The 15,613-nt window shown below is 42.1% G+C and overlaps 1 protein-coding gene across 2 annotated transcripts in view; it reads right to left on the bottom strand.

Annotated features, from left to right (window-relative positions):
* Nucleotides 1-3: 3 nt before the first annotated feature.
* The window catches only part of neb (nebulin), a 58,338-nt gene continuing 42,728 nt past the window's right edge, over nt 4-15,613 (bottom strand). Inside the window, exons 119-132 of one of the 2 annotated variants that reach the window (XM_070837722.1) lie at nt 15,028-15,117; nt 13,325-13,438; nt 12,748-12,852; nt 11,520-11,624; nt 8,946-9,059; nt 8,751-8,855; nt 8,516-8,620; nt 4,165-4,257; nt 3,604-3,711; nt 2,570-2,756; nt 1,969-2,061; nt 1,469-1,609; nt 1,276-1,379; nt 4-860 (exon numbers count right to left, since the gene is read on the bottom strand). In XM_070837722.1, the coding sequence (XP_070693823.1) occupies nt 687-860; nt 1,276-1,379; nt 1,469-1,609; nt 1,969-2,061; nt 2,570-2,756; nt 3,604-3,711; nt 4,165-4,257; nt 8,516-8,620; nt 8,751-8,855; nt 8,946-9,059; nt 11,520-11,624; nt 12,748-12,852; nt 13,325-13,438; nt 15,028-15,117 (1,638 nt within the window). In that variant the 3' untranslated portion in view covers nt 4-686. The remainder of the gene's footprint in view (nt 861-1,275; nt 1,380-1,468; nt 1,610-1,968; nt 2,062-2,569; nt 2,757-3,603; nt 3,712-4,164; nt 4,258-8,515; nt 8,621-8,750; nt 8,856-8,945; nt 9,060-11,519; nt 11,625-12,747; nt 12,853-13,324; nt 13,439-15,027; nt 15,118-15,613) is intronic. The other variant, XM_070837723.1, reaches the window with a different exon arrangement.

Raw genomic sequence — 15,613 nt, 5'->3', positions numbered from 1 at the left:
CGCTGCAGGAGCTTGGTGTGCTTTATTAGCTACTGATCGAAGGTAGAGGACGAGCCTTACTCCAGGACCTACGTAACCGGAAGAAACCAAACACACATTTCTACTAGTGGGAAGACTGAGGCGTGTCTCATACAACTCTTCAGGAGTGGTTCAATCGTGGAGGAGGTAGATGGTATCTGACTCCTCATAACTTTCATTGTTTTCATCATTTCTTTTTCCACAGCAGAGAATTTCCATCAAAAGGCACGACTGGAGCTATCTGAGCCCGTCGTGTCCTCGAGAAAATCCTCTCTGGGTCCGACTCAGACAAAAATGTTTTCTATAAGTTAAGGTTGTTGTTTTGATTTTTTTTTTTAAATTTACAAAATAATGGGCCATGTTAGCGAGTCTAGTTTTCCCAGATTGTCTTAGAACAGTTTAAACAATCTAAAATAGTCTGTCATTCATAGTATGTATAATCAGAAATATTTATACGTGTCACGTAACGGTGCTAATGTCACATCCACGGGCAACGGGCAGCAGCATAAGAATGATAACAGACTTACTAGTGAGAATTACAACACAGTTAAAACACAGTTACACAGCTACAAGACACTAAAAGCTACACATTGCACTAAGCCGTGATCACAGGGGGACCGATCGGTGTGTCTCGCCCACTCTGGAGGGACGACGGGCGGGCTTCGTCTTTAAATCGCTTCAACGTAGTTGGCCGGCAGCATGCCAGTCTTGCCGGTGCGCTGCACAGTACCGTACATCCACCCCTCGTCGATGGACTGCACGTTGACGATGACGTCGCTGTCCTTGAAGGACACCTCGTCGTTGTCGGCCGCCGTGTAGTCGTACATGGCACGCACGGTTTTCTGCACAGGGGAAACACACGGGAAGTCAGTGTGTGTGACATATGTAAGGGTGGTGGTGGGTGTGAACTGCAGTGAACTCAAGGTGTCTACGTGTTTCTAAGACTTTTTAATTCCACAGTTTAATTTAATTTAAGGCCAATTTTTCAATAGAAATAATCATCATTGTGAAAATACAGGCGGTTCAGAGTTAAAGAACATTATTTACAAATATGTTTACTGGTGTGAAGAAATATCTAATAAGAATATATTAATTACTACAAGTGTCAAGAGGTTCTTTGTTTTATAGTTCAGACATGGCTTAAGTATTTAATTGTGAAAAGTCTGAAGTCCAAAAGCTGTTCTGGTTCTTATCAAGCTCTACATACCGGCTTGTGCAGTGTGTGTGTGTGTGTGTGTGTGTGTGTGTGTTGCTAACCCCGGTGGTAGAGGGGTGTGAGGGGATGGAGGAGACCGTGGTCTGCTGGGTGGCCACTGATGACGACCTCTGCTGCAGCTCCACAGTCTTAGTCTGATTGTAACCTGCAGATGATGAGAAACACACACGGAGGAATGAGGCAAAGTCTCCTCACCGATAAAGGCGCTCAAACATGCCGATTCTGGACCGTTACCCGCAGAGGAGGCCATGAAGCCATTGCTGTAGAGGGACATGTGGTGGTCGGCGTCCTGGGACACCTCGGACTTTTCGTCAGCCAGGCCGCTCAGAGCGCTGGTGGAGCGGGAGTGCTCCTTGCTGCGGCGCTGAGCTTGTACTGTCAGAACAGAATCAGAGGCTTTATGTTAAATACGGTAACATTTACATCTTTGGCTGTTACAAATCCAACTATTATTGTACGAGGATTTATTATCAGATTATACATCAGCTCTGTAGAAGGTGCTGGACTTCATAAGCACTTAAGTTGTCCTTTAATTGTCTTACAACTACATTATAGTGTTTTGCTCCAAGATTTCAATTTTGCACACAATAATATATCTTTTAATCCTTTGGGAAACTTACCATGAAATCTGACGAGCACACGAGGATGAACTATATTATACTTGTTGATAATGATAACTGATATCTACTTCTTTAGACCAATGAAGCGAAGCCTTCTTGGGTTCCTCAGCTCACCTGACATCATGTGCAGACTCCTGGACTGAATGTTGTCCTCAGCAGGGTCGTAGTCGAACACAGAGCCGGGGTTTGTGCGCCACACACGCAGGTCTGAGGGAGTCAAAGACGAGATCAGTCAAGCAAGTAGCCAGTCTTCTTAGTATTTGAGCTAAACATGTGTGATGTCCTACGAGAAGGATGAACCCTGAAGGATCCTTTAACAAACGCTGACAGCTGTTTGTGATGCACAATTAAGATTTTCAACCTGTTTCTCCAAGATGAGAACAACGAAAATGATTCTCTCTTATCGTAAAATACAAGAAACTTTTTATTGTGCGGCTCACATTGTCAATTTCTAATGTTTGGACCGTGGACGGTGGATTACAAATCTATGTCAATGTGTTAGAAAAGTCTGAGAGGAACCTGGAGATACCTTCAGAAAAGCACAGAAGATCATAATACATCAATGCTTTTCATGAAGTTCTTTAAGAATTTAATCTACAAAGCCTTCAAAGCCAGTCATTGTGGAGAGTTGGCCTTTTGATTACCACTAGTTTACAGTTCGTACAAACAGCCCCCAGACAGAAGACGACGGCCGTGTGTGTGATTGGAAGTGTACCAGTGATGGTTTCCTGGTCGTGCTCGATGGCACGTCTCCTCTCCATCTCCACCACGCGCCTCTGGATGCCGCGGTAGCTGATGTCGCTGAAGTCCTGGGTGTTTCTCTTCACGCGCTCTGTCACCACGTCGGAGGTGGTGGGGGTGAAGCTGCCTTTGCTCTTCTCAAAGTCCTCGTGGTATCTCACCTGGGAAGAACACGACAGCCAGTGAGTGTAACCGAAGTTTAACCATGAGAGGATCACAAAATTCCTGACGGTTAGTCTGACGGGGCAAAACACAAGCACAATTATCAAAAAACTTTTATTTGGAGGAAGAGCTGAACTGATTATGTCGGTAATAATCCCTTAAATAATCCAGATCAATGTCATCATGCTCCCAAATCTCAGCTATTAACTTGAACACTTTCATGATAAGTGATAGGAAAATAATACCCAAACTGTTCAGAATCACAATTAGGTTTATTTATAAGTAAGTTTTCACAGAATTAGAATATATTTCATCATTATGAAACTAATTATCCTCCTGTATAACTTTTAATATACACATATCTTCATGTAAACTGAACCTTTTATTGCATTTTTAGGATATTTTAGGACGCAGTACACTCTGGTGCCTGTATTTTTTCAACTGTTGAAAAATCCTACTAAAATACCAAAACATTTAGAGATCAAAACCAAGACTGAATTGAAACTACAAACAAGAACTGTCTGAGTATCAAAGAGAAAACATTTAAATGGGCCACATCGACTCACCGACTCATGCCAGTGCAAATACTTACTAAAGCATCAAATGTGTCCTAATCCTCACCTGAAAATAGTCCTCAAGAAATGTACAATGTTTGATCAAAGTTATAAAAAAGCTACAGCGTCAGTGTTTAAGGAAATTAAAGTAAAAGTAGGGCTTTTTTAGATCTTCAGTAGAGAGAAAAGTATGCAAGCATCATAAACTGTTATCCTTCAAGAAGAGGACAGGAGAAGTAAACGACCTGCAGTGGAAATATAACTTCTAATAAATAAATGAACACAATCTTACTCCAGAAATGATGCGCTGGGTCTCCCTGACGCGCCTCATCTCAGGTGTGTCCAAAACGAAGGCGGCCTTGCCCTGGACCTGCTTACGGAAACTGTCCGAGTACAGCACCTGGTGGGGAACAGACGACACGCGGTGAGCATCGGAAAGGGAGGCCATCATACAGAAGACGCACAGTGGCAGCATCCACAGCACAAAGGGCGCGGCAGAGAGACTAAACACACAGCTGCTGACAGAATGAGCTGGAGCATTACTGGGAGTTCAGACGAATGAATTAGAGGGGGAGATTTTCATTCATTCATTCTCAGAGGTTCAAGTATTAAGTCAAACAAGATTACGTCCCAGTCTTCGGTGGGAGGGGAACAAGATGAAGTGGAGTAGTTTCAACAGTGGGGTGGGGGGGGGTTAGGAGCGATGATGTGCACAGACACATCTAAAAACAGTGGGGAGAATTAATACAATTAACTACAGCTGGGAGACAGGTCAGTTAGAAAAGGGTTAACGTGGGGTGGAAGTAGCACATTTCCTGGGAGGATTATGTTCTTGCGGTGGTTCTGAAGGTACCGAGCTAATGTTTTCTTGGTTCCTTTTGACTCGCTCCATCTCTGGAGTAAACACCACAGGAGTTCCCTTGGCTGAACTGTCTTTATAGAACACCTAAAGGACAGAAGCACAGCGGCCCCAAAGAGCCAGTCAGTCACTCTGAACCACCACACAGACCACACACCTATAGGACTGCTTTCATAGACTAGGATTAACCTCAAACTCTTAGAAGGAACATGTAGGAAAAAGGACATTTCCAAGGTTAATTAATTGCTTTCTGTTGTGATGTGATTTGAATTAAAACAGTGTCCGAGAAATTGATCCTATAGAGTGACTCATCCCGGCAGCTCCTGTCAAATAGCCGGGATTCTCTGTTGCAGAAACAAACATGAGGAAACAAAACACACTCTTCACGCTTCAGCAGGAGATCTAGCTTGTCATTTGCTGTGAGGTGGAAGTTAATTGAGCAGCACGCAGCGGCTTTATGTAAAAAAAAACAAAAAAAAAAGCTGGGCTGCAGGTTAGAAAGTACTGTACATGAGAGAGGGGTGGAGGGGAGCATCACAGGCCAAGGAGGAGGGTTTCACTCAGCTTGAGGTGTTGATGTTTGGAGATTAAAGATGATTTTAAAGGAGTAAGGTGAGAAAAGAAAGAGCGTGGATGGAAATTAAAGCTTCGTTAAGGTCAAAGTGGGGATGACAGCAGGGCGAGAGCTCAGGAGACTGCAGGCTGCGCCTTGGATGAGGATGGATGAGGTGAGCGAGAGGTGATGAGAGCGTGAGATGATGGCAGGAGGGAGAGGGAGCAGCAAAATGGGCTCGTAATGGGCATTATTGATGGGCACTACTGTCCACGCTCAACAGTTAGGTGCACACTGGTTCGGCTTCGTTCCACTACCGAGCTGATGTGCTTCTGGGTTTGTTTGACCCGCTTCACCTCGGGGAGGTCCGGTATAGCCGTGCCTCGCCCCACAGAGTCCTTGTATTTTATCTACCCAACAGTTTGGGTTTCATGCAAGTGGAGGAAAAAGTAAAGAGCAGGTCAATCAGAGGTCATCACAGGAAGAGAGACACAGCATAAATAAAAATAAAATCACAGCAGACATGAGACATGGAAGCGAACACACACTTTGTTTTTTTTCCTGAGAAATGAAGAAGCAGGTTATGTTAGAGACACAGTGGGGTGAAGCCGACCCCACAAGGCTCACTGGGGTTACAACGTGGTGGGTTTTGATGTGACAAACAGTTGAGACGTCTAAACGGACGACAGAGACTCGTTGTGATGAGTGTTTGAGGAGGATGAGGAGTGAGCTAACGGTGGCAGATGAATGTACAGCACAGGAGGTTACGGGGTCACTCGGCTGTGGAGTACCGTGCTAATATTGAGCTGATTGCGTTTAACCCTCTCCATCTCTGGGGTCTCTGATACTGCTGTGCCTTGTCCCACTCCTTCTTTATACTGAAGCTTTGAATGAAACAGCAAAAAAAAAAAAAGTCAAATACGGTGGAAACACACTCAAAGGCTGATTAGTTTTCAATTTGGGAGGGAAGGAATTGCCGAATGTAGATGTAGACTAATTAAGAGGGGAAGAAAAATGAGGGAATTATATTTTTGTGGAAGTTTGAATTCAAACAAGGTTGGTAAAAAGGAGTGATTTATGAAGCTTAGTTAGGATGGAGGAGGGAAAACATGGACTAATAACACAAAAGATAGTCTTCTAGACTTTTAGAAAAGTAGGAGAGGTCAGAGGAGTTTTGGGAAAATGAGTATCAGGGAATTAAATTAGTCCTTTTCCTCTACCAAGCTGATATTCTTCTGGGTTTCTCGGACCCGCTTCACCTCAGGGAGATCTGGTATGGCTGTGCCTTGACCCACAGACTCCTTGTACTGTATCTGTCCATTGCACAAGTTACACAGAGTGAGACAAACAACAGCACAGTAGACACAGTAGACACAGTAGACACAGACACGTCCATCCACTCAGAACATATGACACACTCTGGAACAACTGACACAACACGTTAGTACTTCTGCTGGTTTTTTACACATACTGTTGGCAGTAAGTCATGGTGTGAAATATTTAGGTTTTAATCTGAAAATAGACGATAGTCCAATTTCAATTAAGAAGGGAAGGAAATGCCATAAATAAAGGATTAAAATTTTAAAAAATCTACATAAAAGTTGACTGATTAAAGGGGAAAACAATGAGGGAATTATATTTTTATGGAAATCTGAATTCAAAATCAAGTCATCAACCAAAAGTTGGTAAAAAAGGAGTGATTTATGAAGCTTAGTTAGGATGGAAGAGGGAAAAATATGAAGTAAAAACACAAATGATATCATTTTCTAGACTTTTAGACAAGTAGGAGAGGTCAGAGGTGTTTTGGGGGGGAAATGGGTATCAGGGGGATTAATAAGTGCCACTGCAGTCCTTTTCCTCTACCAAGCTGATATTCTTCTGGGTTTCTCGGACCCGCTTCACCTCTGGGAGATCTGGTATGGCCGTGCCTTGACCCACAGACTCCTTGTACTGTATCTGTCCATTGCACAAGTTACACAGAGTGAGACAAACAACAGCACAGTAGACACAGTAGACACAGTAGACACAGTAGACACAGACACGTCCATCCACTCAGAACACATAACACACTCTGGAACAACTCACACAACACGTTAGTACTTCTGCCTATTTTTTAAAACATATTTCAGTGGTAGTTGGGAACGTTGGCAGTAAGTGAGGTTGTGAAATATGTAGATTCTGCTCTCAAAATGGACGATTAACAGTTTAGATGCGATGAATTATCATGAGAAAAAAACCTCCTACAGAGCCCTCAAAGTCTCATTAGCAGATTTTAACTTGTGTGGACAATTTATTTTATAGTGGAAACATGAACTATATTCACTATATTGCTGAAAACAACTTGGGCATCCAAACATTTCCAAACAAGTGGCATTAATTTACTCCTATAAGAGCCTCGACTCTCCTGGCTGCAGGGATTTGCTCCCATTCAGCCACAAAGGCATTAGTGAGGTGTTTAAGAGTCAGATTGTCCACATACTTTTGGCTATTTAGTGGTAAACAGCTACCATCTTGCAGAAATGAGGTTAGTATCTGCATCTACATGTTTCCATCAGTTAACAAAAAAATATATGGGTCCTTTGGGGGCTCTGCAAAATCCTGTAATTAGTAAAATTCTAATAAAATAAAAATATCTCAGTGGAAATACAGACTGAAAATGGAAATTTGAGGAGATTACATGTCAAGACAGGTTTGGTTATATCCTGGGACACTAGATAAGGAGGGAATATGGAGGGAAGACTGTTTGAGGAGGAGATGACGGAGGGCAGGGTCACTCTGTGGAGTACCGTGCTAATGTTCCGCTGGTTGCGTTTGACTCTCTCCGTCTCAGGGGTTTCGGGCAAAGCCGTCCCTCCTCCCAAATCCTCTTTGTACTGAATCTTTACATGGATGAGGAATAAAAGCAGCAACCAGTGATTATCCTGCTTCTTAACTCTTGGATAACGAGCACTAGATGCTTGATTTAATTTCCAAACTATGCTTGATTTAGCACCTTGGGAGCAAAGTCACACCGAATGAAACACACATATAAAAAACAAACATTTAAACGGTGACGCTAACACAGCAACGTGGAACTGTGAACAAAGTATTTAACGGCACACAAGCTCTGCACTAACAGGAATAAAGGTTACACTCTAGAACTAAATTAAAGGGTTAGTTGCGTGAATTAAAATGCTGCATATCTAGGTTAAAAAAGAAAACACCTGTTTGGTCAAAAGAAATAAGGGCTGCATACCAGAGTTGGTTAAAGACGAGGAAAGAAAGGAATCATTAAAAAACGTCAAAAAAAAGAAAAGTGGTATTAGAAAAGATTATGAAACAAATATTATGGAGTAGATACCAAGCTGAAATTCTTTGTATTCTCTTTAACACGAAGCATTTCGGGAGTGTCCTTTACAGTAGACACTTTGCCCTTTATGTTTTTAAGGTCAGTCTGGTACTGAAGCTACAAGGAGAAAAACAAGAGTGGAGTTAAAAATGTGTCACAATGATAAAAAAAAAAGAAGAAAAACTACAGAAAATATACGAGAAGCTATTCGAGTTAAACCAACTTCACTGCTTTGAGTACGAAAACTGACAGCAGACACTTAATTTACTACTACGTTCGATTAAATCAGACAACAGCATACAGAAGTATAAAGTATTGAAGGTAATACTTTACAGCAGACATGGAGACACACAACACAGCCAGCAGACACTGGAACTTCATACTGTAGCTCCTATGACTATCAAAGACACGCTGCCCCTGTAAGAACCAGTTTAATTCATCACTTTTCATCACACATTACTTACAGTGCTGAAGTTCTTCTGGTTCTCACGGACTCTCTGCATCTCCGGAGTGTCCAGGACGGGTACGTAGTGAGACATGGTCTTCTCAGCCTCCTCCTTGTACTTTTTCTGTTGGACGAAACGGCAAGCATTCGAATTTAGAGAGATTCACTGTGTGCAGTGTATTTAGTGTCTCCAGATGCACATGTAAGCAACCTAGAGGAAACCTTTTGAAGGTTGGTTCAGTTCAGCGATCTACCTGGCTGACGATGTTCCTCATCTGCTGAGCATGGATGATGTCTGGGGTGTCGATGACAGTTGTGTAGCTGGCTCTGTCCATCTCAGCGGTCTGCTTGTACTTAGTCTGAGAAACACAACAGATGAAAACATAGCAGAGTTTCCAAACCAAGTCAGATCAGAGCGAAACAACGTGAAAACACAGTGTGCTTCAGACCTGGCTGAGGATGTCAGTTGCGTTCCTGGCTCTCATGAAGTCTGGCGTGTCCGTAGCCAAAGCCAACATCCCCTTGCCCTTGATCTCCTGCTCCAACGCCTTCTTGTACTCTCTCTGTAAATATAACAAGGGCTTTGTAAAGCACTGCACTCGCTAAAAGCAGACATGACTGTATATATAATCAGGATTTCTACTCATTCATATCAGGGGTAAAAGGTGGGGGCTGCAAAACCAAAACACCTATGGGAATGGTGAATAAAGAATGTTAGAAGAAATTAGGATTTAAAGAATAAATATGGTAATTGGTGAGCAGATTGTGTGTGAATCTGAAAAAAGAAACAGCAGAAGTTAAGGACAGTGTGTTAAAGCATTATTTGTGATTTTCAACAAATGTGTGTTTCCTCTTAATTTTTCATTTATTAAAAATCATCTCAATGGTGCTAAATCTATTGTGCACTCCAGAAATCAACCTCAAAAGCATCTTAAGAAAAAACAAACTAAGTCGTGACAATTTTGAACACAGCTTTGACGCTACAGTATCTGGACCAAAGCTTTAAACTTAAGTCTAAGAATCAAACCCTAAAAAATACAATATTACATGTTTCATCAAAGAATAGAATAAAATATTCTTTGAGAACAATTGAGGTTGATGCGTTAAAAGGTGAAAGAGAAAAGAGAAAATCATGGGAACATCCGACAGGGTGGAGGTGAAGGTCAAGTTGTGCTTATGAGAACTTTTTATAAACTTAAGAAGAAGGAAAGTGCTGGAAAATTAGTGATGTCATGAAGCAGGGACAGGAGAATGAGTCAAAGTCAGCCGTTGCCCTTTTAGTGTGATGGTGAAGCTCAGTTAAGGGGGACAGGAGTCAGCAGATGATGCACCAGGAGCGGGTGTGATGCTGTTTCCATCACCTCCCAGTCAGCCGTACCTCACACAGGATTTGAGTGGCATTCCTTGCTCTCAAAAGCTCCGGAGTTTCCTCCAGTACAGTTAGCCCTTTACCCTTCACTCCCTCCTCTAGATCCCTCCTGTATTCTCTCTACAGGACGGGAGAAGAACAGAGAGACTGCAGAGAAGGGCACACAGGCAGGCCAGGCCAAAGCATACAGACAAGACAGCACCTTTGAGCTCAAAGTCACCAAGTCTCCAAAAGCAAAGTGACAGATTCAGAGTTTAGGTCTCTGATGTCATTATATGACTGTGAGGAGTGGAGACATTGTTGACTTTGGCAACAATCCTGATAAATAGAAGGAGAACCACATTTTATCAGATGGAGCGAGGAAACAGAAACAAGAACAGCAATCCAAGTCAGCATCTCTCCATAAAAACACTGCTGCCTCATTCCAGTGACTACATGCATGCATGCAGAGTGTTAAACACAAAGCTGTCTGTACTGTCCTGACTGTGACATCAGGAGTCGATGGATACAGATATAAACAAAACCAAAACAATACTAACTACTCTACTACACGTCACGCGGTGGACAGAGAGAGGAGAGAGGGATAAATGTTGGATTATTAGTAGTTGATGATGATTGTGTAGTGAATCGTGCGGACAAACTCAAGTTTAAGTGGACCTACGAGAAGTCAAGACAGGAGGTGGTGAAAAGAAAGAGGCACCGTGGTTGTGATGTAGTCTTAGTATGATTATAAAGAATGGGTGAGGTAAATATGGGAAGTTGTAGGGGGATAAATTATCCTTCAGTTACCTCACTGGCTATTTTGGTGGCGTGTCTGACATGTATCATGGCAGGGGTGACCTCCAAGCCTGAGAGGTTCTTGCCCCTCATGAACTCCTCAAAGTCCTTCTTATAGTCTTTCTATTGGCCGCAAAGACAAGACAGGGGACAGACAGAGCTCAGATAACCACATGCAAGCAGTGCTGGTTCACAATGCAGTTACCTCATCCTGGTTTGCACCATTCTCCTTCTAATAACACCCATCATGTCTGTGTCTGCGGCCTTTAAATGTGAGCGTTTGTGCATGTGCATGGGTGCATTTGTGTAGCAATTCTACAAGTAGAATACAGATAATCAATAGAAATGTATTAACTGATAATGATTAAACACTGTAGAAATATATAATCCAGGCTCCGTAGAAACATATACTTTACCTTTGCCGTCTCTGCATCATGGGAGTGAGATCGAACTGAACTTATACCCAGTATTAGGGAACAATACACAAGGCTTTGGGTAAGTTTCATTTTAGCACATTTTACACGGCTTCCTCCCAGATTTTTCTTTTTTTTTTATATAAAGCTAATCAAGAGTTGTCAAATATTAATCAACAAATCACAAGATAATGTAACTGAAACCCAGTCTTTATCTGATAAACTGGTGTTAAAAGCAGTGTAAAATGTTTCTCAAACTTTAGAGCCACTCTGCAAGTCTAAAATAAACAATGGCAGGACATCCAACAAACTGAAGCATATTGATATATATCAAGAAGCATTATAGTACAGGTTAATAAATAACAGGAGGAACCGAGGAGTCTTCAGACTGAGAGAGGCTTGTGCTGGAAATGTATTGTATTTGTGGTGATTTGAGGCACAGAGGAGACAGACAGGGTGATTACCTGGCTCTGCATGTGCTGGGCCTCCTTAGCAGTCACATACGTGGGCGTCTCGAAGTCCAGCATGGCCTTACCCTTCTCCCTCTCATACTTCTCCTTGTATTTCACCTGGAAAAGCCCACACAAATGTAAAACCAGCTGTTTTTCGAGGTGCATTTTATATACTGACATGTTGGGAGAATCAAATAGAAACACACATGAACTCCTAAAGTGTAAATTAAAGAATAAATTGTGAAACATTTGATTCATTAACATAAATTATCTGTAAGGGACCATGTGCAATATTAAACATCAGTGTTACCACTTGATATATTGTACCAGCGTTAGCTTCAAGCTACCCCTCCTTAAATTATTACCGAATAATGCAACACCACCCTCCCGTAATTGCAGGAAATTCAGCTCTAAGACACAAGACATCACAAACGCAGGTGTTTGAAAAGAAAGTGATTCACAGTGGAAACCCACAGCGTGTGGTTTTGAGTGGACGGCGTGTTTGTTGGCCCCCCAGAGTCCGCACCACTTACGTTGCTCTGAAGTTCAGAGGCCTCCTTGAGATGGAGCTGTTCTGGTGTGTCAGGAATCATATGGTAGTGACCCTTACTCTCCTCAAATTTCTTCTTGTAGCGGTACTAAGAGGGGATTCCCAGTCAAGTAAGACAGCTCAGTACAGTAAATGAGTCTGCAGTTTACTCCCATCCATTACATAGAACAAAAATGTTTTATCACAGAAATGAAAACAGTAACATTTTAACGGGGGAAAACAGCTTTTAGCAATGTCACAGAGTGAAAATTAAAAATGGTGGTTAAAAAAAATGGTGATCTAGAATCGATGGAGGAGTTTTGTGTTAAGTGATCATTAATAAAAGACCAGTTTGTGTATGAACTACAGGAGGAAATAAACCAAACTTAAAGAGTGAAGGAGGAGAGGTTATAGAAGGTGATATTATGGGGAGGTCAAAGGTCAAAAGGTCAAGGGTGAGAGGGGTAAGGGTCACTACCAGATGAGGTCACAGAATAATGGATGTTTGAATGATGGAGCTTTAGTGCATAAATCCACTGGATGTCATTAAACCTGCAGCACGTTGATTGTTACTGCGGTATGTGGGGTGACAGAAACGCTGAGTTCGGACACGTTTCGGTGAACCGCGGTTAGGGCGCACCGAAACTGAGCCGACCCCCAGCAGCTTCCTGGGTGGGAACGTGAGAGGGTTAAAGGCTGATGACGGCTTACGTTGCTGGACAGTTTGCTGGTGCTCAGGCTGTGCTGCATGGACAGAGACTCGGCCATGTCGGTCACAGGCTTGTGGATCTTCTTCAGGTCACCCTTGTACTTCACCTGCAAGTGGCGTTAGCAGACACACACATCTTACAGTGGGTGATCTTTGTTATGGAGACATGGCAATCAACCCTGATTATTAATGAAGTTTAATGATGGATTTGGATATTAATTGTCTTGATAAAGCTTAATTGGTTTCAGCCTTAATGTTATTATGTTTAACCATAAGTAAACACAAAAAACAACTGTACTGTGATAGATAGAACAAACTAGAGAAAATAAACAATGAAGCCATCAATAAATGGTTGTACCAAGCGAGTCATGATGCATGTTATGGCTCTTTACTTCTACTGGACACATATAAAGATATGCTCCTGTGTTACTCTAATAACCATCAACCAACAAACTCTCAGCTGCATATGCAGAGGCACCTACGAATTTGTCTCACTGTGGTAAAGCAGATAAAAAAGTTCCCTAACAGCATATCTGTGTATCTGTGTCTGACAGAATGAGGTCGTCTTCGAGCACCTACCTCGCTAGCCAGCACATTGGCATCCTTCAAAGTCTGGTAAATCTTACTGTTCTTCAGGTCATACTGTGGTTTCTTTCCTTTCATCTCCTTGTCAAACTTCTCCTTGTACTTCACCTGTCGGGACGGGGCACATGTGAGATAGTTAGTATAAATGGTAATTAGCGGAAGATTCACAGACTCCATCCCACTGGAAACAAGGACAACACAATGCTTTTCTTTCATAGTGTATAAAAAGGGATGAGTGGCTAACATTCCCTGTGGATAGTTTTGTGTACATGTCTCAGACATGCTGGGTTCTCAATAATAACGCTCAACTTCAGCTTGTATCCCTTGTTATACAAGAAAAGGTCAAACAACGTATCTTATAAAAGTTTTTCATGCATCAGTTTATTTCCACTTTACGTCATATTGCTTATGAATAACAAAAGTATCATAAGATAAATGAAGCAAATGTTTGTGGTTGTTTGTGGTTGGTCCACATTTCTTTCCAAGTAGCTGCACTAGAGTTTGATTTGAAGTTGCTGTTTGGGATTATTTATGCTGTAGTTTGCCTCACAGCATTCACTACAATTGTAACAAACCGCAGTAATAAAGCAATCAAATCAGGATTCTCAATTCTTCTCAATCAGACCAAACAGCTCAGCTATGGAGAAGCCCAAAGAAGCTGTCTGTGTCTGATTCACCTGAGGTGGACTGCAGTTCACACTTGGCGTTAGAATGAGTCTCAAGTGACAGTTTTGCTTTAATCTGTTGGAAAACTAAACTGTGAAGCTATTTTGTTCCTTCCCTTGTGAGGAAACTTTGGAGTTGTTAAAGTTAAACCTGACTAGGTGGGCCCTCAGTGAACATTTATGTTAACACAACACACTGTGGTAACATTTTGTGCTGACCAATTCTGCTCTTTATGTATTTTGGGTGCCTTTTCACCCGTGTTTAGAGCTCCCAGCCTCTGATCTGACCATGCAGGTATCATTTTAGTGCCAAGTGTGAACAGAGCGTAATGAAGCATTCTGTGAACCACATGAACACAACATGGACTTCATATATAATAAAGTATATATGGAAGAGGAAGGGCACAATGATTGTGGTCGTGTTTCAGAGGAAGCCGGGATTGTTTTAGAGATAATCTTAAAAAAAAACATGTGTGAATCCAGCAGTAATTATGAATGCACTGTTCACGTGTTTGTAAACTTGCACCGACTTTTAAAAAAGCCAACACTGCCCTCTAGTGTGCGAATCAAAAAAGAAACTCAGTTTAATTGACTGCTGGACATACACATGTTTTAGAAAAGAATTCAAATGCAACAGCTTGTTCATTTTAAAAAAAACAAAAAAAACACTTCCATTTCAAAATTCAGAGACAAACACAAAGTGATTCTGGAGGCGAGTAGGAAAATAATAAAAATGCTGAACAAAATACATATAAAAAGATTCTTTAACGTATAGAAGTGGCATCAGGGCAACAAATGCAGTAATGCAATGCTTGTCTATGCTTAGCAACGAGCCATAGCTTGGGACACGAAAGAGCAGAGGGTGCACACAATGCTGAACTGCACAAAGATCCAAAGATTTGTCAGTGAATCCTGCAGTAAAATCAGAAACCAACTAAATAGTGAGTCAACAGGTTGATAAGAAGGGAACATAAAGACAGAGGAGACAGACAGAGTAGCAGCCCTTCAGGTTCAGGGCATGAACCTCCTTACATCACTAGTCACGGCACTCATTTTCTTAATGTGGCGCATCAGGGGGGTATCAAAGGAAGCTGCTCCATGGAGGGAGGCCTTGGCCTCCACCTACAAAGCGCAGTGAGATGGATGGATGAGAACATAGACTAGGACAATATGGAAGGAGAGAGAAGAGGAAAGAGGTGAGGAATGAGGAGAGTAAAGTAAGGAAGGATGGAGGAGGAAGAGGACTGGAGGAGGACAGGTTTAAGGATGAGGGTGGGACATGTACAATGATATGAGCAGTTAAACATGTAAATCTACTTTCATGGAATCACAACGACAGATTAAGCCATGGATTATAATGCGGGATGGCAGAGGAAGCGCTATGGAAGAGCTGCTAGCTCTATCGTTAGACCTACAGGACTGCTGCTAAGCATCTACCACAGCAATACTAGTTTGCGAATATTAGCTTAAGGAAGCTGACAGAAAGTCGACCTTTGCTGGTGTACTATGGCTTCCACTGACTGATTCCAGCCATCTCGTATGTAAAATAAACAAGGGAATCATTTTCTAGGAGACGATAACTGTAGGGTAATCAGTGGGAATGCAGCATGACTGGCCC

This window comes from Pempheris klunzingeri, chromosome 10, assembly GCF_042242105.1.
Source record: "Pempheris klunzingeri isolate RE-2024b chromosome 10, fPemKlu1.hap1, whole genome shotgun sequence".
Classification (NCBI taxonomy): Eukaryota; Metazoa; Chordata; class Actinopteri; order Acropomatiformes; family Pempheridae; genus Pempheris; species Pempheris klunzingeri.
The sequence above is the reverse complement of the archived record's forward strand: the minus strand, read 5'-3'. Positions and strand labels throughout refer to the sequence as shown.